The 22063-nt window shown below is 53.0% G+C and overlaps 2 protein-coding genes and 1 long non-coding RNA gene across 7 annotated transcripts in view; 1 reads left to right on the top strand and 2 right to left on the bottom strand.

The window, feature by feature from the left end:
- The window catches only part of LOC147825757 (sideroflexin-5-like), a 30630-nt gene extending 25831 nt beyond the window's left edge, over nucleotides 1-4799 (bottom strand). The window contains exon 1 of the mRNA XM_087184364.1: nucleotides 3181-4799. Coding sequence (XP_087040490.1) covers nucleotides 3181-3282 — 102 coding nt within the window. The 5' untranslated portion in view covers nucleotides 3283-4799. The remainder of the gene's footprint in view (nucleotides 1-3180) is intronic.
- A 180-nt stretch (nucleotides 4800-4979) lies between these two features.
- Rab11fip5 (RAB11 family interacting protein 5) overlaps nucleotides 4980-22063 on the bottom strand; it is a 37465-nt gene continuing 20381 nt past the window's right edge. Inside the window, exons 2-6 of one of the 3 annotated variants that reach the window (XM_004849864.3) lie at nucleotides 19482-19918; nucleotides 18697-19378; nucleotides 10896-12896; nucleotides 7484-7673; nucleotides 4980-7262 (exon numbers count right to left, since the gene is read on the bottom strand). In XM_004849864.3, coding sequence (XP_004849921.2) covers nucleotides 7059-7262; nucleotides 7484-7673; nucleotides 10896-12896; nucleotides 18697-19378; nucleotides 19482-19918 — 3514 coding nt within the window. In that variant the 3' untranslated portion in view covers nucleotides 4980-7058. The remainder of the gene's footprint in view (nucleotides 7263-7483; nucleotides 7674-10895; nucleotides 12897-18696; nucleotides 19379-19481; nucleotides 19919-22063) is intronic. The other 2 variants (XM_004849865.3, XM_004849866.3) reach the window with 2 other exon arrangements.
- On the top strand, nucleotides 12346-18697 carry LOC147825756 (uncharacterized). 3 transcript variants are annotated; one of them, XR_015440204.1, is made up of 3 exons: nucleotides 12346-12501; nucleotides 13261-13435; nucleotides 18434-18697. It is a non-coding gene; the product is annotated as an uncharacterized LOC147825756 (long non-coding RNA). The 3 variants fall into 3 exon arrangements; XR_015440203.1 differs by lacking the exon at nucleotides 18434-18697 and adding an exon at nucleotides 15428-16270; XR_015440202.1 differs by lacking the exon at nucleotides 18434-18697 and having other exon boundaries at nucleotides 13261-16270.

The following is a 22063-nucleotide window of genomic DNA, read 5'->3' as shown; positions in this document are numbered from 1 at the left end:
CACTATAAGCATTCATTGGACACCTACTGTATGACAAACACCAAGAGCAGGACCCAGATCAAGATGTCTGGGGAGACACATGTGGCAGACTGTTATCTTTAGATTCACCTCCTTTAGACCCCCACTCTGGGGATTCGGGGCTAAAGAATCTTGCACTGTCAAGCACGTTCCCATTCGGTTACAATTTTACAGATTCCTAAGGAACAATTTGGATAAAACTTTGCCCATCACAACTTGTATGTCAATTTATATTCACAAAACCCTATGGTTGAAAGGGAGAGAGATAGTAATAAAATAATCACTCCAAATCAATGTACACACTGAGGTGCTTTGCAACAGGGGAGCACAGTCAGAAACTCAACTTGGGGGTGGGGATGCTTATGACACTTTAGGAATGAAGAAGAGTGGGATAAAAGTTGAGGGCAGAGGAAAGGTGATATTCCAGCAGATAGTCCAAGGATTTGGGAAGGGGGGTCTTGACACAGCACGTCCAAAGGCTGAAAAGCAGCTAGTGCTGGGGGAAGGTGATTTTGGGGTGGGTGGGTGGGTAGAAGGGAAGAGCTCAACAGGGTGGGCCATACAGACCTTTGGACCCCTTCAGAGGGGAGGTCTTTCTCTAAGAGCCAAAGAAAGCCAGTGCTGGGTATTTTAAGTGTGTGTGTGTGTGTGTGTGTGTGTGTGTGTATGTGTGAGAAGGTGGGGAGGCACCTGATCAGACTTGCACTGTTGTGACACTACCATACAGAAGAGGGAGGGATTGGAAGAGGGCCAGAGTAAAAGCAGACAGACCTGTCCAGTCTTCCACAGTGGTCTAGGAAGTGGTGGGGTAGGGGCCTGGGGCTGGTTTAGGAGTCCAGCCCTGGAAATGGGTGTATGTGAGAACTGGTTTGAGAGGTGAGATCATGATCTCTGGTTGTATTTAGAGGTGGAGACAGCAAGGGAAGTACACAAGCTAATCCCAGGTTTATGACTAGAGTATAGGTGCTGAGCTGCTTGCAGAGACAGGGCGCAATGTGAGAGGAGCAGGTTTGAAGAAGAGAGAATTTTCTCAACATGGTTAAATCACACCAGCTCATGCACTATACCTCATGCATGCCACTATGTTGGCCAAGAGGACTTCAATAAGACACACAATGCTTTACTTCCAAATCAAGGTACCAGTGATGGCTGCAGGAACCCACTAGCCTCAAAAGCGCATTTATGGCTCCAGCAGTGATCACAGCAAAGGCCCTGCCCTTAAAGCTACTAAGAGGCTCAATAAATGTCTATTGGGTGATTGCCTGTCTCAAATGCCACACGCAGATAACAGGCACCAGGGGAAAAAAGTAAAAACCAAAAGTCTTTACTCCACATGTTATTGCACATCTAAATCCATCTCAAGGTAAGAAAGGGGCAAGAAAGGACAAGATCAGCCCTTCTCTCAAAAGGCCTACACTGGGGTTTGAGATCATGTAACCATCAAGTTAGAGGACCACAGAGAAGACTGCAGGAAAAAGCTAGGCTATAAGGTTCCCACTGGGGGTGGCCAAAGAGGCATTAGGAGGGAATCATCAATGTGATCAGATCAGACCAGGGTCTAAAAGCACCATTGAAGGGAGCAAATGTTTCCCAGAGGATACCAGCCTGACTGCAGGATGAACAGCAGCTTGGGGGGGGGGGGGGGACGGACACTGGGACACAGGGGCAGGGAATGAAGGGTCACTCAAGACCAGGCAGGAGCACTCTGGATAGTCTCACCATAGGTGGCATCTTACGCCAGAGGAAAATGTCAGTCTCCCCTCACATACTTGGCATGCGGAGATGATCTGTTTTGGGGGGGGGGGTTTGTTGTTGTTTGTACCGGGAAATCGAACTCGGGACCTTGCGCTTGCAAAGCAGGCGGCGGAAGCACTGAGCTAAATCCCCGGTCCGAAATGATCTGTTTTTAAAAGGAATCAAGTCTCTTTTAAAACCCCTGAGGACTTTTTCTCAGAAGACTTAGAAGCTCTGTAATGATCAGAGAACCTCCGGTTGTATCTAGTCCTCCTCCCACCATCAGGGGGTTAAAAAAAAGCCACCGCACCGACCTTTGTACCATTTCCTTTCTTTCCGCAAAGTTCTTTCTGGTGCTTCCGCTGTTACCTACCCCCGGCAAGCCTCAGTTCACTTTAACCAAGTCTCTTTGCCCTTTTCCTAATAAAGTGCGTTTCCTCTGTGCTGAAGCAGCGCGTCCCGAGTCCGCGCGGCGTGGGAACTGCCCTTCTCTGGCTGTGGCTCCCAGGATGGGCCTCAACGTCCGGGCTGCGGTTTTGATCCCTCGCTCCACGGCCCAGGGCCAAGTTAGTGACTCGCTGGATGGGGTCAGGGAGGGAAAGGACTGCAGTCCCCATGACCAGAAGAGCAGCGTGCTCCGCGGCGCCAGGCCCAGGTGCGGGAGACCCTCCAAGGAAAACGCAGCCAGAGAGGGGCCGAGGCCCGGCGGGCTCAGGGGCGGCGACCCCAGGGGATGACACAGCGCTTCCTCTACACCCCTCACCCCCCTCTCCCCACAAGTCCTAGCTCCATTCCTGCAAGGTACCTGCCGGCTGGGCTTCGCTGCATCAGCGAATTCTCAGCCGGAGGAAGGGGATGCCCCGCCGCCGCACCCGGTAGTACACGGTCCCACCCTGCGGCGCATCATGGACCCCGCTTGGGGTCGAGGAATGGGAGCGCGACCGCAGGGTGCAAACGCTGCCCAGTGGCTCAGCCAGCAGCTCTGGAGGAATGTCAGTCCTGCTCGGGGAAAAGTTAGAAGGCATCCTGGGCACCCCAACTTCTCAAAAAGGGCCGTACTCGAACTTTGTGCCCAGAGAGAACCGCTACACAAGCCAGAGACCCTGCAAAAGCTGCTCGGACCCAGGTGGCCGAACCCGGGCCTCGGCCAGCAGCAGCCAATCACAGAGCGGCTCGGGCGGAACGGCTAGCGGCTTGGGCAGCCAGGAAGTGACAGCGTCATTCGCCAATAGGGAGCCAAGGTGGGAATCCTCGCCCGCCCCACTGACCAATGGGAAAAGGTGGTTGTGGCCGATGTCTCCGCTGCACTAGCTGCAGGCTCCGGTGGCCGCGGGTAGGGAACCCTAGGGCTGACGGGGACTTTGAAAGAGAGTTTGGTTGCCCTCCCTCTGCCACCCGTGAGCCCGCAAACCCCAGCTCAATCCTCACCTGCTGGAAGCGTGGTTTGCCCAGCTGAAAAGGAGGCGTATCGGTCGCAGTGTTAGCAGCACTAGCCGCCGCCGCCGATGCTGTAGTCGCTGTATCCGCCATGGCCACTGAAGCCCGCAATCCCCGGCCCTTTTAAAATGTCCCTCCTCGGCCCCCGCCACAGCTGCCTCTCCCGATTGGCCAGGAGCAACCGCAGCGAGCAGGGCACGCGAGGGTTTGTGGGAAATGTGGTTTTTCTCGTCTTGGCACCCGACAGCCCCAGACTGCAGAGTTGCACACACACAGACCCGATCTTGGTTCCCGCCGCCTGTGTTGCACGATCTGCAGGCCGGGAATAGTGGTTATGCCTGGTCCTAAGGTCCGGGCAGGAGGCCATGGGGTGGCCGCTCGCTGCTCCTCCGCCCCCAAAAGTTTAGGGTACTGCCAAAGCGTGCCTGGAGCAGCAGTCCACGACCTGGGCCAGACGGACAAGGACCCCAGGCAGAGCAGGGTTAATTTGGAAGGCTTTCACAAGTTGTTCTGAGAAATTTTCCTGCAGTTTCTTCTCAGTTGCCAGCCTGCCCTCACGCCCAGGACTTGCACTGCCCGACCCACTTGAATAGCCTGCTGAGAACTTTTCTCCTAATGCTGGCTCATTCTGGCCTCCGCCTAAATACTGCTTTTCCTAACATTTCTCTTCCACAAAATCCACCACAGGATCATCTATAGCCCCTGACACTTGTCTTTTGCAGCACTTGGACTTGTAACTTTACAGGTTTAAATACTTGTCTTTACTACTGTAGGCACCACAGGGCTGGGGCTGTGACTTTTTGATTCACTTAAGACTTCAGGGTCAGGCATAGGACTCCTATTAGAGACAGCTAAATGTGCTGGAGTTAAACATCCGGAGCTAAAGAGCCCTGACAGCCTTCACTCCTTTGGCCATCAAGGAAGATCCCTCCCAGGCCTAATTCCTGGAGGGTAGGGAATAGGGTTTAGTAGTGTTTTTGTCCAGTACCAGCTACAAGCACTTTAAATGCTGGAGTACTGCAGGATGTAAATCAAGGCCAGCAGATAGTACTTGCTCCTGCAGAATTGGGCTGCTGAAAAATCCCCACCGGGCAATGGGCCAGACTGGGGCGGAGGAGGGGGTGCTGCCTGTTTCATCTATGAAGACAGAATTATTTGGTCTCAACTCTAGGGAACCCCTTTCGGTCTCCTTTGCCTAATGGTGAGGTGCAGGGTTGGCCTGCACCTGCCCATCTCTTTCTGGACACTGCATGAGTAGCAGTCCAAGTTCCTCATCCACTCACTAATGGCTGAGCCCTCAAAAATAGAATTTTCCTAAAGCTGGAGGGATTCTAGCTAGCCATGAAAAACAGTTTGTATGTTTGATTTGTATGTTCTCTCCCCTTACTAGACTATTAGCTTGAGAACAAGAATCAAGGTTTGTTTTTTGTTTTGGTTTGGTTTTTTTGGTACCAGGGATCAAACTCAGGACCTTGTGCTTGTGAGGCAGGCGAAGGCACCACTGAGCTAAATCCCTCGCCCTCAAGTGTTTGTTTTTTTTTAAAGACTCAAGTCTTTGCCCTCTGTATTCCCCCATAGCACCCAATAAAAATGCCAATAATAGGTGCCCAATAAACACAGCCACCCTGGGAGTGGAAAAACACCAAGTCCAGGCCACTGTGCATCGCTGTGCTGCTGCTTGTGACACTAGGGCAGCAGCATCTAGATGACACTAGGGAAGTGTCATCTAGGAACCCCACAGGCAGCCTCTTTCAACCACTCATTTTAAAACAGGAAAGCAAAAGACCACCTGGAGTATGTGGACTTTTTATTCTTCATAAAGTGCTCAAAACATGAACAACAAGCTCTTTATAAACAGGAGGTACACCTAGGGAGACAAACAGCAAAGCAGAATGGTGCCTGCTACCTGCCCACCCTACCTGTAGCTTGTGGTTAGGAGCAGAAACATCAAACAACAACCCTTGGCTGCATTCAATTCCAAACCTCTTCTGAAGATACACCTACCCAGGGCTGGGACTAGGACCAAAGAGCCCAGAGTACCTAGTAGGGGAATGGCCCCTCCCTCAGAAAAGTCATCTCTCTCATCTTCAATGACCCTTCAAAAATGTGACTGAAGATCTGGGCACCTATGGATACATTTCTCAGCTCTGGTGAGTGGACTCTAAGGTAGGCAACTCTGCAGAGGCTTTCCCCCGGGTATAGGACCCCTCTGCTCCATCCTGACAGAGGACTGCCATCACCCACAGAATGCATCCCAAGGCCTAATGGCAAGCCCACAGAAGACAGCCTCAGAGGAGCTCTTCCCCTTCACTAGGCTAAAAGTATCCTCCTTTGACATGCTTTCACTCCCCATCTTTTGCTAATGCAGGGTGCCCAAGCTACCAAAGGATCCCTGCAGATGTTGTGGGGAAACCTGCCATGTTTTCCACAAGCAAACCAGGGACTAGGCCAAAGGACAGATACTTCATTTCAAAGTGCACTGTAGCCAAACCAGGCAAGGCAGATGGAACAGGCTGGGACAGCAGGTTAGTGGATGGGTGGGAGAGCAGCAAAGGAGTACAGGTGTCTCCTAAGGCATAGTGAGGCCTCCCATTTCCAGAACAGCCAACTGCTCCAGTATGGCTGAGTCCTGAGGCCAGGCTAGTGAGCAGGGTGGCCCCAGACCTATAGTTCACCAGAGGTTTTTATCCTAGAATCCTCCAAATGGGGTTGAAGAAAAGGGGAAGACAGCAGGAAGATTAGTAGCAGCAACTTGGCCAGACCTTTAGCCGAGATACTCTCAGAAGGGGAAGAACACACAGCAGGACTTTTCGACCCCCATTCCCTTCCCAGGACCCTGACAGGGACACCTGGTGTGCTCAAACAGGAGGAAGGGGGATGCCACAGCAAAGGAGAGATCTACATCCAGAGGCTCTTGACCCCACCCACAAAAGGCACATTTTAATTGGTTTCCAAAAGTTCAAACCCTGCAGGACCACAGAGTTTTGGCATCTGGACAGGAAATAAGAACAGACACGGCAGCTTGATCCCCAAAACATAAGCAGCCTAAAGCTCTGACATGGTGGGGCCCATACATCAGAGATGAGTGGGAACCAGAAGAGCAAGGAGGAGCTCTCTCCTGACCCAGCCCTACCTTCACACTCAACAGTGACACCCAGTGGGAAGGTCCAAAGAGGGTCAGGGAGCAGCCTGGACAACACACATCACCACCTCCTTCCATGCTGCACTTCGCTCTGCAACAGCTCAAGGCAGAAACAGACTCCAGACATGGCGAAGACTAGACTGGACCACACAGGCCCCTGCTCTCAGGGGAAGGACACAGGACTGAAGAGTAGGCACCTGGATTGCCCACAACTTGGGCAAATGGTCAGATTGGTCCCTGTCCCAGTCCCAGTAATACTAGATCCCCTCCAGATCCTGGAGGGAAATGAAGAGGATGAGGGACTGCCATGGGAAGGAATGGCAGACCATCCTTGGGGAGTAATAAATCTGTGCTCACAATAGCTTTTCTCAGACACACCAAACTGCAGCCCACTCCTGCCGGTCTTGAGGACTAATTTCCTTGTTCCAATTCCCCAAGAGTCCTCAAAGCTAAGGGGTAGGAAGAGAGGCAGGTGGGAAAGACCTAGGGTCCCCACAGACACACAAGTTGTACGTGGAACTTGATGCCTCCAGTGGGAGTCCCAGGGCCCCCTTCAGAGAGGCAAGAGCAGGGTGGCAGGGAGTGACCACAGGACAGACTGTACCCTGCCCAGGGGAGTGTGTTCAGTGGGAAGGAGGACAGGCAGGCAGGCAGGCCCACAAGCCTTGTCTGGGCAGCAGGTCCTCACCAACCCTTCAGGGGTGGGGGTGGGGGTGGGGTGGGGTGGCTACTTGGGGGGACCAGGAGGGATCTGCAGCAGTGTGGGTGAGGTCTCCATGATCCGAACTAGCAGCCGGTCAATGTAGCTCTCTAGCTCCTGCACATGCTCATCCCGCTGGCTCAGCTCACGTTCTCGTTGCAGGAGCAGACCGATGAGCTCGTCGTGTGTCAAGTGGTAGTACTTGGCCGACTGGTCTGGCACAGCAGAGTCCTGGGGCCAGATGGAATGGGAGTGAGTGGGATGGCCAGACCTGGTACTCACCTGCCCACCAGCGCCCCAGTTCTCCCACCACAGGGCCTGGAGCTACCTGTCTCTGATGTCACAGACAGTCTAACTGGCCTCAGGCCTGGCATGGGGGATACCGGCCTGCTCCCTGCTCCACAACTCCTAGCCTTTCTGTCAGATGCCCCTAGCACTCTACTGGACCTCACCTTCAGCTTCTTGGTATCCACAGTCTGGCCAAGCTGGGGTGCCGGGGCCACAGGCTGAATGCTGCCAGATGTGACTGTCTTGAGCTTCTCCAGCCCACTGCTCAGGGCCGTGCTCAGACTGGAGCGGGGTTGCTTCCTGTCTGGGCTGCCTTCGACAGGGGTTGCACTGAGGGGCTTCACAGGGTGGGGACTGCAAAGATAGAAGGAGATGGATTATGAGGAGAGGAGGATGGTATAAATTTGGAGCTGCCTTCTCTATGGAGCTTCCAGGTCTGCTGGACAGCTGCACCATGCATGCCTCAATCCTTCTCTCACCATGTACTTCCTCACTTCACTCTCTCTTGGACCTGAGGAGCTGGCCTCTGACAGATACAGCAGAGACCACCCTACACACTTCTGTACCTGGACCCAGTCTGCCAGGGATGGCCCCCCTCCAGTCATCTTCTCTCTTGCCTCTTCTATACTTTTTCTAATTAAACTATATTTCTGGAGGGATAACCAACCAACACTACCCACTCCCATTTCCCTAGGACTACAGGAATTCCCAAGACAGTGCTAAAATCAGGAAAGTCCTAGGGCCCGGGATTTAGCTCAGTGGTGCCACCACCTGCCTTGAAAGCACAAGGTCCCGAGTTCAATCCCTAGTCACCCACCTGTCACTACTTGTTGCTTCCCATGGATATTTAAGCAGGCCTGTGCCTGCCTAAATTCCCCTTGACCCTGTATTTGCACTAAACCCTCACCCTCACTCATCCTCCTTTAGAACAGGACCCTGGCTCCACCAGCCCACCACATGTGAACTTGCTGAAATTCTGACTCAGTTCTCACCTCCTTGACCTCTCTGTGGAGTCCACACTCAACCCTTTCCCTCCTTTGGAATGCTCTCCTTCTCCACCTGGTGTTCTGGCCTCTGACAGCCTCCTCTTGGTCCTAAGTGCTAACACCCTCAGCTTCTCTCCCCTCCTCTTTGCACAGCCACCAGCCCAGGCCTTCCCCCAGGCTCTAGCTCTGTGCAGTCACTGCAGGCTGGCTCACTTGCTCCCCATGTGGGATTCCCTCATACCTGCCTTTTCCTCTGTGCTTCTAGCACAGAACTTCCCAGGGTCCTTGACTCCTTCAGCCTCAGCCTTAACAATCAATTAGGCCCTGCTACCTTCCTACCCTCTCTCAGAACACTCCCTCTTCTCCAAGCCAGTGCTAGCTACACCTGACTTCAGCCACAGCCTCTATTCAACTCCACCATCCATCACAGTCCTGCCCACCTCCAGTCACACACCCACTGTGCTGCAGCATTAAGATTTTACCTCAGGCCAGACATGGTGACACACACTTGTGATCCCAGCACTTGGGAGGCTGAGGCAGGAGGATTGCTAAGGATTTGAGGCCAGCCTGGGCTACATAGTGACTTCAACGCTAGCCTGAACTACATAGCAAGACTGTCTCAAAAAAAAAAATCAATGCTTAAAAAACCTTTAGTACCTTTGATGGAAGTAGAAAACCCAATCTAACACATCCTGGGCCTACCCTTTCCTCATGGCCTATTACTCCCCCAGCCATAGGAAGCAGCGCTGTTTCTTAACTTTAGGCACTTATAAAAGCTATTCTCTGCCTGGAGCAGGCCCTTTTCTCCCAATGGCCTAGTTTCTACTCCTGTTTCAAAGCTGTGCAACACAACCTTCTTGATTCCCCAGACTGGGAATCCTGAGATCCCCAGTACTCTACACCTATGATATGATAAATAACCTATAATAAGCATCAGGCTCTCAAATCAGCTAACTTGCCCTAGGGGTACCTCTTATAAATTTATACTCATTCTACAGCAGGTTTAAGCCACTCAGGAATAGGAAGCAAAATACTTAATCCTGGGCCCTGAACTCCACTGAAGGCAGAGGGGCAGTTGACAAGCACAGGACAGGGTTTGGGAAGCAGGTCAGGCTCTAGCCCAGGTCTCTGTGAGCCCAGCCTGCTCAGGCACTTGCTGGGTCAGTTACTGGAGTTCACAGAGCATCTGCTCCGTGTCAGTTCAGGGGGGAAGGCAGAGGCCTCTGCTCACCCTGACTCAGAGAAGCACCTCACTGAAGAAAGGATGACCAACCAGCACAGTGCTGAAGCTCCCTCAATGAGCAGCCAGGAGGCCCAGGTCCACAGTTTGACTACCCCTACATCTGAAGGACCCTGGGCCCTGTAGCTCTTATCTGAGACAGAGTTGTATTTGGCTCAACCACTTCATGATATAGGGTATACACTAAAAAGACATAAAGCCAACTCTGGAAACAACAACTTCCAAAAAGTGTTGAATATAATTAGAAATTGTGCTGGAAGCCAGTAGGGCAAGCTGAGGATGCTGTCATCAAGGAACAAGGAAGCCGCTCACCCTCCCTCAATTCCCCTCACTTTGGGGGAACACAGCACCTACCTGCCCTTGGGGAAGAAGGGCGGAGATCCCCAAACTCACCCCTGCTATTTCTCAAGTATCAGCCCTGTTCCCCAAGGCTCCTCCTTCCCAAGACCTTGGCCTTCCCCACTGGACTGGCACAGATGCTCAGTGAGCTCCGGTAACTGAACCAGCAAGTGCCTAAGCAAGCTGGGGTCTCACAGAAGGCCTGTGCTGCAGCCTGATCTGCGTCACAAACCGCGCACCCTGCTCACCCCTTCTCCACTCAGGCCTCCCAGAGCATGAATGTCCCTCTGGATTCTGCTGCCCCAGCTGAGTCACACCCACCACTCCCAAGACTCCAAACCTCTACTCTCATCTCCTCTCACCAGCCATCTGGTCTTGGCCTCATCATTCTTCCCATAGCCCAGTGCCACTGTGACCAGTCACATAGGCACCTGCTCCTGAAAGACCCCAAACCAATGAGAGGGCAGCCAGTGAAGCACCCACTGTCTCTGGAAAGCCTTTTTACTGAGGGTTACATATGAGAAAAGCATTTTGCTTTTCTTTCCGTCCTTTGAACGTGCTTCCAGCATGTTTCCTAAGCCCTGGTCCCTCTGGCTCTCTGCTCCCCAGCCTGCTGGACAGGAACCTGCTCTGGGCTCCACTGCCAGCCTACTCCCCAGAGACTCTAGGGAAACTCCCTGCCCTGTGGGCACAGCACTCACTCCCCTCCTCTGCCAGTGCACATCAGCTCTCCTCCATTTTGTTCCTCACCCCTGCTCCTTTTCAGTGTTGTTCCCCAAGCTCCTGGCTTATAAGCCACCCTGCTAAGGTCTCATGACAGAGGCAGCTTCAGAGGTGGTACCGCCACAGAATGCTCATGGCTTCACAGCCTCCACCATTTCCTCAGGGTGAAGGAGGCCCTCACCTGCCCTTGGTAAGGATGAGGCTGGAATGAGAACATCTCTGCCCATCATGCTGCTGTCCCCCTCCTCCTCCTTCCTCCTGGAAAAGGTTCTCAGGGTGGAAGCTCACCTGGCACTGGGCTGTGGCTCTTCAGCTGGTCGTGTCTCCAAGGGCAGAAGCACAAGCAAGGAGGCTGGGGTGGCTGCAGCGTGGTCTTCCCCGAGTGAGACAGGGGAGCCTTCACCAGGGGAGGGCTCAAAGGAGCCGGGGGGTGAGTCTGGCTCCCCCGGAGGTGGGGAGGAAGAGGTCAGAGGCCAGGCTCCATAAAGGGGAGAGCACGGAGGGCCAGGGTCTCCATGGTGGTGGCTGGCCCAGGGCAGGAGAGGGGGTGGTGGAAAGGTAGGCTCTGGGGGCATGGGTGGCTCTTCTGGACCAGAGTGGATGGAAGGATCTCTGGACCCTGGTGGGGATGTGGATGGAAGGCTAGGTGGATCTTGGTTCCCCCTAGACAAGAAGGGGCTCAAGGCATCCTCCTCCAAGGCCCACAGATCAGCCTGCTGAGGGGTATTTGATAGAGGAGCAAGGGCCTCTTCTCCTGGCTCCTGGCTCTGGTCCTCCAGACCTTCTCTCTCTGGAGCCCCCCAGGTCTGCTGACTTGGAAGAGCTGAACTTGCTGAATAACAGGGTATGAGCAGAGGCCCCTCAGGGAAGCTGGTGGACACAGTCAGGCAGGCCCTGGACCCAGTGGGGCTGGCATTGTCTACCTGCTCCTCTAGGCCTGGCTCATCCAGCAAAGTCCCAGAAGATCTGCTATCGGACTCCTCCGACTCAGGTTTTTCACTCTCTTCCTTGGCTTTCTGAGGACTAACAAACAGAGCACTTGGGGTGGCGTCTTCTTCTGACCCTGATCCCTGGTTACTCAGCCTCCCTGCAGCTGTGTCTTCTTCTTCCTCCACCTGAGAGTTCGAGGGCATGAAGAGGCGTGGTGGCTTGGGAGGTGGTGTGCTGGGCTGCAGCCCCTTGTCTGACCCCCACTCATGTTTAAGCTCTGCCTTCAGCTCCACTGAGGAAAGGCCCTTGCTCCGTGTGGGATCCACAGTTTCAGGTGATTCCAGCAGCACCTGGGGAACAGGCAGCTCATCAGACTCTCCCTGCAGGACTGGTGAGGCCATCTCAGCTGCAGGAGAAATGGTGACCACATCCCAGGGCCAGGAATCATCAGCGGTACTGAGCTCATGGAAAAGCTGGCTTTTTCTCTGGGGGGCCTCCACGTCCTGGCCCTCAGGGGAGTCATCCAAACCAGGTAGCTGCTCCCACGCACTGATCACTTCTGGGGAGCTGAACAGAGACTTTCCACTATCTGCTGGACTCTGCCCGGTTCCACCCTCAGGGGCCAGTGGCTCCCTGTCTGGTGCTGAGGCTGAGGCTTGCAAGTGCAGCTGGGGGGGCAGGGCAGTCCCTGCCGACCCAAGGGGCCCTGGGTCAGATGCACTCATGGTCTGCTGGTCCAGTCCCAAGTCCAGAGGAGTCCTGGACTCTGACCACATGCTGCTCCCACCGCTTCCTCCCCCAGGGTCTCCTTGGGGCTCAGTTGCCTTCACTGCCATTGCCCCTGGGCCTGAGTCTTGCAGCCCAGACGTCTCCGGCCCCACTCCAGCTGGGACCAGGATCTTGTTCCTGGCCTCTGGATGCAGCCTGTCGGCAGCAAAGACGTTGAAGGTGTCGTCCCACTCAGGCAAGACTCTCCCAGGGGAGGCCAGGGGGGCGGGGCTGGCCTTCGAGGCACTGGGGAGAAAGGGAGCAGGTGAAGGAGAGTTTAGTGTTATGTTGGCTACGAGCTCCTCAAAGAAGGGGTTGCTCTGCAAGGAGGTGAGGAACGGGTTGGTGACACCCAAGAATCCAGACTGGGTGGCTTCGGGGGTGGTGATGGTGGTAGTGGTGGTGGTGGTGGTGGTGGTGGCAGCGGCAGCAGCAGTGGCAGCAGCGGGGGAGGCGGCTGCAAAAAGCTTAGTGCTTAGCATGGAAGCAGCAGTGGGAACAGGAGTAGGTTGGGCCAGAGCCCAGGGGGAGCAGGGGAGGTGGTGAGGAGCGGCGGCTGGGTCAGATTCTACCTGAGGAGACACGTCCAGGCTGTGGAGGGAGACAAAACCGTGAGCCTCCTGGTTAATGCTGAGACCATTAACTGCCCTACTGAGTACTATACCCCTGTCCCACCTGCTATCTTGCCCCTCCTACCCCAACTCAGGATGAGATCCTGCAACACCACACAGGCTGGGCACAGGCACTTGGGCCAGGGGTCAAAGGGTAGACCCCAACATATAACATTAGGTGCCACCCAAGAAGAACCTGAGCAGAGCTAATTTAATCCTCACATTAACTTCACACAGCAGTAATCCCATTTTACAGGCAGGATCCAAACCTAAACCAAATGAGTCTATCTGACATTGGATTTGTGCTTATTATGCAATCCAAAACCACCTGACATCCCTTTTAGGACTGAGAACAAGCAAAGAAAATACCAGCTGGCTTGAAGAAGAGCAAGAGATCAGAGCAACGACAAGCCTAGGTTTGGCTGAGCAAAGCTGACACTATGAAAACTAATCAGGGCATGTGGAATTCAGGCTCCTGAAACAGACTGGGTCCTACTGAATTTCTGCAGAATGAAAGAGGTAAGAAAGGGCTGTCATCAGGCATGACAAGGCATCAATCATTTCTTTGAGGAAGACAAGATACCTGTTGAGGGTGCTTATGGTTGAGCGTCCACATAGCCTGGCAGGTGGTGCCCCCCACCTCCCTCATGGGCCACCCTTGGGAGACAAAGGCTGAGAACGTGGCAGCCACAGCAACTTTACATGTTATCAGCAACCTTCAAGGTCTTCCTCCAAATCCCCAGCTCCCCTTGGGGGAAGAACAGGGCAAGTCCTCTCAGGAAATCCATTCCACAGCAGTGAGTCTACACTGAAGACCAACTTCAGGCACCCCTGACAGTTCTCCCAGGAAGAGGACACCTGCACCTGAGCCCTGTCCACAATGACTCCACAGATCTCAGGGATACTCTGAACCTAGACCCTTTGCTTCTTAAGGACACAAGAGGGCTAGAGAAGTAGTGCAGGAGAAGAATGGGCTGAACATTCCAGTTTTCAGCAGTATGACAGTGGCCTGAAGCTAAGCCTGTCACACCCAGACCTCAGTCTCATTCCCTGCTATCGAACAGTCTCTTCCTCATGGCCAGTCTCCCACCCCCTCTCCAAGCTCCCAATATCCCATTCCTTGACCTCTGCCTCCCCAGGTAGAAATACCCAAGGGAAACTCCTCCCTATTCCTCTCCTTCACTCAATCAGCTTCTTCCACAGGAAATGCAATGCTGAGCCCTGAAGCAGAAGCCAGGCTTTAGTAGCTACCCCACAAGTAAAGTTAGTTGGAGTTCACCTGGGGAAAGAGGCCAAACTGTCTGGAGTTTGCCAGGTTCTAGGAACTCAAGATCTAGAAAGGGAGGGCCTGCACAAGGGACTGGCAGGTGACAGGAAGGAGTCCATCCATTTCAACCACAGGCAAAGGTGTAGGGAGGGGTGAAGTCAGCCTCATATGCAGGACATCACCAGGTTCAAAACCCATGGATTTCTCAAAAAATCCAGCTTCCTGAGATTCTTGTGACCCTATTTTTTTCCTAAAATAACTCCCTATCCACAGGTAGATTTTCAGTCTCATTCCTATCACATTGATAGTGATGGAAAGAGGAAGTATAATTCCCATGCACTCCCACCCTGCACCCTAGGCTCACAGCATTACCCAGCTTCTATTGGACAGAGGAAAAACACTGGACCAGACACTCAACCCCAGAAAAATGTCCCTTCTTCATTTTAGGAGGCCTAAGGGCCAAGGCACACAGGCCTGCCCCAGGAACCAAGAGTGAGAAGCAAGTACCACACCATGTGTGTCAAGACCCTACCCTCAGCCCACACCTGAGCAAAGCTTCCATACCAGCCCCAGCCCCAACCCTGCAGCAGGGCTCTAGCCACCAGGATCAGGTCTGGGATACTCTGAGCTACCTCTCTCAGCCTCCTTCATGATGAGAAGCCGGGGCCCTAAAGGAAGAGAGTCCCATCAATGAAAAAGAGCAGCAAGGCCAGCTCCACAACCCCACAGCCTAGCCTGGTCCCCCACTCACCCTGAGGTCTCACAGCAATCTGCGGGCAGTCACAACTGCAGGGAGAGGAGCCCCAGAAGTAGACTGGGAGCTCAAGCTACGTGTGTCAGCCTCCCTCCCACAGTGGCTCCCCAGAGACACACACAAACCCGTTGGTATGGAATCAGCAAAGGGCTCTCCCTGGAGGATGGGCCCAGGAGGTGCCCCAGAGCTAGCAGTGCATGACCGCATCCTGTCATCCTGTTCTCCTGTATCATGGGCCCCTGTATCATGGCCCCTTCACCCATCGCTTCCTGCTCCACATGAAAAGCACATCAATAAGGTTTTCATTGTACACCATCTCCTCACTACCAGTCCAACTGGCACAGGTCAGAGGCACAGTCCCGTGTGTGGTCCTCTCTGTAGGTTGTGCTCCAGGAACAGAGATACAGTAAACACCTCTGTGTCCTAGAACCTACATCCTCCCACTTTCAAGCAGTGAGGTTATAACATTTGCTGACTTTTCTCTTTTTAGGGGTAAATATTGGAGACAGAAATCAGAAGCCCAAATGACCATGTCTCTTCAATTGGGAGAATAAAACTTCAGGGCCTATAGGAATCTCAGGACAACTGGTTGAATATGCCAGTTCATGTGAATCACCTATTCAATCAGACAACCTCCCCCCTTATAGTCCACACCAAGGGCCACCTCTGAGTGGCTGGGCAGGTTTCACTAATAGCCACTACTTCCCTGGTCTCAGATGAGCTCTGTGGCCTTGTTCCATGCTTTAGTCCCAGAGATGGCGAGTTGACCTGCACATGCCACCAGGCAGTCCCTCAACAGGCCAAAGTGCCCTAAGCCATCCCTTCTTGAGCAATGGCCTCCCAGCTTCCATTTCCTCTGTGTCCAGAAACCAGTGAGAGAGGGTCCTTGTGAGCTCTAAGTAGGGAAACCATTATCATTTATCTTCCAAAGAAGAACACTGTTAATATAGTAATTATGTCAGGAAAACAAGCACAAATGGGACCGAGCCACATGAACTCTAAGTGACTGGGCACACATTACAGTTACTCATTTACACCACTCAGAACACAGCCTGAGAACTGAACTCTGTCAGTACCACAGCACATCCTGGCCCACTGGGACCCACTGTTCAGCACACTGGAGAAAGGGCTGGTGAAACCCCGAAAATGGAGAGATGCTAAAGGCCACAGCAATGATTCACTTGCCTCTCTGTCATACTAGATTTAACCCCAATTTTTTTTAAAAAACTGTATTCACATTTGATCTCGCCCTGTGCACCGTTCTATGGTTAATGTGGGGGAAGGGAATGGGGTAGGCACAAAACAATCCACTCCTGCATTGGCAGGTTTAACACACACGGCCTTGCCTGTCCTTAAGCACACTAAGCAGCTAGTACCACCCCTCCATGCATGTGGCTCACAAGAGGGCTGCTGAGCAGGGATGAATTCATAGCCCAAGCAGGGTTGTCCAAATCGCCCTCCCCCATATACAGATGGGGGCTTAGTGTAACAGCCCCTAACCAGCAGACAAGCTATGTCTGAAGGCACAGGGAGACCCATCTTCTAGGCCTTGTGCTACCAGCTACTGCATTCTCCAATAGCAACACATTCTGCTTCGGGCCTCTCCGTGGGGCATCATACCACAAGAGAGCACTAGAGGGCGATACTGCCCTTGCTACAGAGGAACACCAGCAATCTGCAATGGGAGCCCCAGGGCAGACACCCCAAACCCCCAGGCAAGTGGACAGGCTCCCCTTGTCCCAGCTGGAGATCCTGCAGCTACATTAGTTTACTCCAGTTCTGAGTCTAGGCTACAGTGTGGTGCATGAGCTCTCCCACCTCTCATTTGTCCTCAAAAGCCCTAAGCAAGGTCAGGGCCAATTTTTTCTACTAGGCCTGCCTTTCCCTCACTGCAAGGGATACAGGGCCAAAATTCTGCTGCTAGAGCTTCTAAGCCAGCACTTCACCCAAAGAGCAGGCTCTCACCCCTCCCTGGATGCATAGCCCCAGAGCTACTTCAGCTGCCCATACCAATAGGCCCAGGGAGTGCAGGGATCTCAAAGGTCCCCTCCAGCCTGCTGAGGATAAGGCTTGGATCTGAGTGTGACCAGGACAGAAGCCACCAGCCACCCAAATCCTCTGAACTCTGAGGATTAGAGTGCCAACAGGAGACATAGGAACAGGAGAAGGAAATTGCAGACTGTTGATAGGTGTAATGACCACCCATCACTCAGTCACAGCCTGCAGGAGTCTAAGCAGAAGCCTGTGTGCTCACCTACAAACCTCACAGAAAGATGACCTCAGTATCTGCCCTGCTGTGGAGAGACCCAGAGATACCTACAGACACTGCCTCTGAGCCCATGGTCTGTACCCTTCTACCCAGGTGCCCCAGCTCCTTCCAAAAAATGCCTGTCCAAGTCATCTGCCACCTTCCTCCACCCCGAATACCTGACTGCCACAGGGCCATCAGGGTCAGCATGGGTACCTGGCAAAGGTCTATCTCCTTCTCTTCTCCAAGCATCCCCTCGGCTGTAGGTAACCAGAAGTCTTTGAGGCACTAGTAGTAGGGGCTGGACAGTAGGGACAGGAGCTACCATACTAAGCAGGGAAGGAAAGGGCAGGCTCACCCCATGACTAATCTATCCCCACACTCCCTTCCTATGAGCCCTAAGAAGGGCATCAGCTGGCCCTAAGGGGGGGCCCCACCTGGAAAAGACCTGCACTTCTCTCCCTTCTCTCAGCAGTCAGTATTCCACAGGGAAAGAAGAAAAGTGGGACTACAGGGTTCCTCTCCCCTCTAGTAGGGTAAAGAGGTAGGGTCTCCCTCTGCTGACCCTTCTGACCCTCCACCGCTGGGCTAGGCTTCCCTTCTACCTGTCCTCATATCCATCAGGTAGCAAGGGACTTGGTGAGGGAATGGAAGCAACTGGCCTCACACCACTCACCAGCTGAGGCTGCCACAGATGGTGCTGTCTGAGGCTGGAAAGGGTTACACAAGCTTCTATAACCTACCCTTGGAGTCCCTCCTGGATTCTGCCAGACAACACAGCTTCCTCCCCTGGCTCAGAATGAGGAGGCAGCAAAGGGGTCAAGATGGAGGTCAGGGGCTCTGCCCAGGACCCAACTGGGGGACTCAGCACATACAAAACAGGTCAGCCATCATCAGCACTCCCTGTGATGCTGTGCCCAACACCAGGAGACACAGAGGGCCAGAGCCTGAGTAGTCCCCAGGGATGGGGATTACATTGTTCAGGGAGTTGCCATGGCATCTTGGGCTAGGAAGTAAATGGAGTTAGAAGAAGGTTGGAGCATCAATCATTTGACTCCTAAAGAGATCCCAGAGCCAGCAGGGAAGCTGAGGGTGAGGGTGTAGCTTCAGAGAGGGTGGACAGTCCCCAGGACCTACCTCCCTACCCACCAACGCTTCCCTACATTGAAGGCAGATGGCAGAGGTAGAGGTCAGGAAGCCAAGAATCCACAAAAGCATCCCTGCCCTGCTTTTATCCTCTCTTCTCAGGGGCCGAGTATGCAAGTTCATGCAGAAGCCCAGGACAACCTCATCCACAGGACCTCAGGGCACCCTTGCAACTCACCTGTCTCCATGTGCACAGAACGAGCCTTGGCTTAGGGAAACAGGGTAGTCCCACTTTACCATGCAAAGCCAGAGCCCCAGCAGCCTGCCCAATGGCCATATCTGCTCCCTATTCCCAGTCCCAGCCTCCAGGCAGCAAACATCCCAGCATCCTCCCAAGGAATGGACTGGTTTTGCCAAGGACATACCTGGGTTTCTGAGATGATTCCTTGGATTCTCTCAGGCCAAACCAGCTACTCTTGGCCTTGTCCTCCCCACTGGACAAATGCTGGGGGGAGGCCCCTACTGTGGGACCACCCTTCTCCCCCATAGAGCCACGACGCCCCAACTCGCTCCAACTCAGGCCCTGGTGATGATGGTGGAAGAGACCCATCCGGGGCTTACGCTCCTCCTTCCGAGCTCCCTCCTTCTCCACCACAGCCTCAGAGGAGACCAGTATGGGTGTGGCAACCTGGACTGGCTTCCCCTCTGGGGTCTGGGCCCGCTCCTCCCTGGCCTGCGCTTTGGCCTGAGTGCTCAGCTCCTCCGGTCCAGGCACCACTTCTGATGAGCTGCCAGCACCCCGGCTGCCTCTGCCCCAAGAGTCATCCGAAGATCGAGACCCCTCCTCAGAGGGCCGGGAAGAGACGCTGTGAAGGGAGCTGGAGGGTGGAAATGGGCCAGAAATGGAGCTGCGGTGCCGTGCAGGAGCTTGGGGCTCTTCATTGTAAATGTGGCTCCCATTGACACAGAGGGAAGAGCGGGGGCCAGCATCAAGGTGGCCCTGGAGGTCAAGAAGGGCCCGGGTAGGGGCAGCACGCAGCTGGCTGGCCTCATCACTATAGGTCCTCTTATGGGTGAGCAACTTGGGGGACTGTATAGAATCCCTGCCTGCAAAAGAGACACATGCAGAGTTAGCACAAGTGAAGAGGAGCCCAGGTCTTCCTCACCACTCCTCTCCCATCCCCAGGGCATGCAGCCCTCCCTCACTCACCCCCTTCACTGGACAGCCAGCTGCTGCGGCTCGGCGAGCGGGTGAGGAGCTCAGCGCCAGGGCCCTGGTAGGCCAGGCTCCCACTGGCCGAAGACAAGGTGCTGTCCGAGCCCAGCGAGGTGTTGGACTGAGTCAGAGATGACTTGCGCAGTTTGTTGCGGAGGAAGAAGCCTTTGGCTTTGCCCATCTTGCCCAGGCTGCCCAGCTCGGGATCCTCTAGGGCACTGCTTGGGAGGATGGCAGAGGCAGATTCCAGGTCATACTTCTTCTTTCCCTTCATTTTGTCCTTGAGCTTGCTGAAGGGGGACTGTGGCTTATCCTTTATGGACAGGTCAAACATGCTGGCACTCAAATTGTTTCGAGTGAACTGGATGGTGACTTGGATCTCTCCACGTTCCTTCTCCTTTTTGCCTGCCTTGGAATGCAGCTTGTACCACCTGTGAGAGAAGGTGGGCAGAATTCTGGTGACAGGCCCATGGCCCTCAGCTTCCCCCAGTGCCCAACACCTCATAATGTCTCTTCCCACAGGCTCCTGTTCTGACACGCCAGCCCAGGGTTCTAAGCCACAGGCCTCGCTGAGAAACTGTCCAAAACTTTTCCATGATGGAAAAAACCACATCTGGAGTGGGGAAGCTTCTCAGGTGGTGCCAAGCAGGGCAAAGGTTACCGCACCATGCCCCCCCTCCCCCAGCACCTTGTCCATGAGCTCAGAGACCCCATGCTGCTTCATCCTCCCAACATCTGAAACTCTTGAGGCTGGGCCTGGGAGGGGCCACCACCTATCCAGGCCTCTGGTACAGACAGACCTACCCACATTTTCCCCTGGTAACATCATGTCCTCTAGCTAGTCCCAGTCAAAGCCCCACTCTGAACCATCAGAAAAGAACAGCTCACACAGAGGCCCATGGCCAGGAACACTACCTCATGCACACACGTACACACACACACACACACACACACACACGCAAACGCACACCCTGACTCACCCCACATCCTGCCAAAGTACTTCTGTGAACTGGAGGATCAGACCAGAACAGCCAAGAGACCTGGGGTTGTGGTGGGGCTCTCATCTAGTGATGAGTGCTCTCCCTTACTCTCATTCATGCCTCGAAAGAAGGAACTCCTGGGAAAGAAGACTCGGCCCCTTCTACAGGTCAGGAGGGTGACACTCAGATGAAAAAACTCACCCAAGGACAAGCAGACAGCGAAGGAGAGAGGAGATTCACAGCCTGTGTTGTTCCCACTCCATATTCCTCAGGGAGTCAAAAAAGACCCCTAACAGGGCTAGGGATTTAGCTCAGTGTTTCTGGCACGCCTTGCAAGTGCAAGGTCCCAAGTTCGATCTCCGGTACCAAAAAAAAAAAAAGACCCCTAACACACATGACCTCTCACAGGGTGAGCAGAAGCTGCTTTCCTGGGGAGCGGGAACTGGGCAGGGGTTAGCCGCGGAGTAGACAGCTAAACATAATCTCACCGTACAAGGAACAATTGCTCCTTGGTTTTTACCAATGGAGGTGAAAACTTACGTCCATAGGAAATCCTGCACACAAATGTTTATAGCACCTCTACTTATAACTGCCCAAACCTGGAAGCTGCTAAGATTTCCTTCAATAGGTAAATGGATAAGCAAATGGGTATATATCCAGAGAATGGAATATTAGAGAGCAATAAAAGGAAATGAGCTGTCAGGCTAGGAAAAGACAAGGAAGGATTTGAAGGGTGGTCTGAAAAGGCTAAATACTTTGATTCTGCTATAGAACATTCTAGAAAAAGCAAATCTATAAAGACAATAAAAAGATCAGTGATTGCCAGGAGTCTGAAAGGAAGGAGAAAGGATAAATAGAGCATTCAGGATTTTTAGGGAGTGAAACTATTCTGTGTGACACTCTAATGGCAAATACACGCCTTTACATTTTTCAGAACCCATAAAATGTACAACACATAGAGCGAACCATGAAGTAAGCTACAGGCTCTAGTTAATACCAATGTATTGATATTGGTCCATCAATTGTAACAAATTCATAATACTAATAATGTGGTAATAATAGAGGAAACGAGGAGGGGCTAAGGGGATATATGAGGCTTGTATATTTTCTACTCAATTTTCTATAACCCTGAAAGTACTCTAAAAATAAGTTCTATTAATGAAAAAAAAAAGAACAGAAAATATAAGAAAAAAAATGAAAAGAAATAATATAAAAAAGTTTTCCTGGGCCAGGGATTTAGCTCAGTGGTTCTGCTGCCTGCCTCACAAGTGCAAGGTCCCAAGTTTGATCCCCAATACCAAAAAATGTTTCCCTGATCTGAAGGATAAGAGCACCAGCACAAAAGGCCCCAAGTATGCGGCACAATAAGTAAAGACGGAGCCATGCCCAAGATGTTACTATGATATTTCCCAATACCAGGCATAAGAAGGAAACCCTGGCTGGGAATTTAGCTCAGTGAGTGAAGGGGGTTGAGAGGAGGGGTTATTTGTATGAAGCATCTAGTATATCCAAATATCCAGACTTAAGTCATTGTAAAGACTTGGCGGTGGTGTGGTTGTTTTGTTGTTTGTTACTCTTATTGAAGTTTTTCTTTTT

Source organism: Heterocephalus glaber, unplaced genomic scaffold, assembly GCF_053883595.1.
Source record: "Heterocephalus glaber isolate CG9 unplaced genomic scaffold, H.glaber_assembly_v1.0 deba00001496, whole genome shotgun sequence".
Taxonomy (NCBI): Eukaryota; Metazoa; Chordata; class Mammalia; order Rodentia; family Bathyergidae; genus Heterocephalus; species Heterocephalus glaber.
This window is presented reverse-complemented; position numbering and strand designations above follow the sequence as displayed.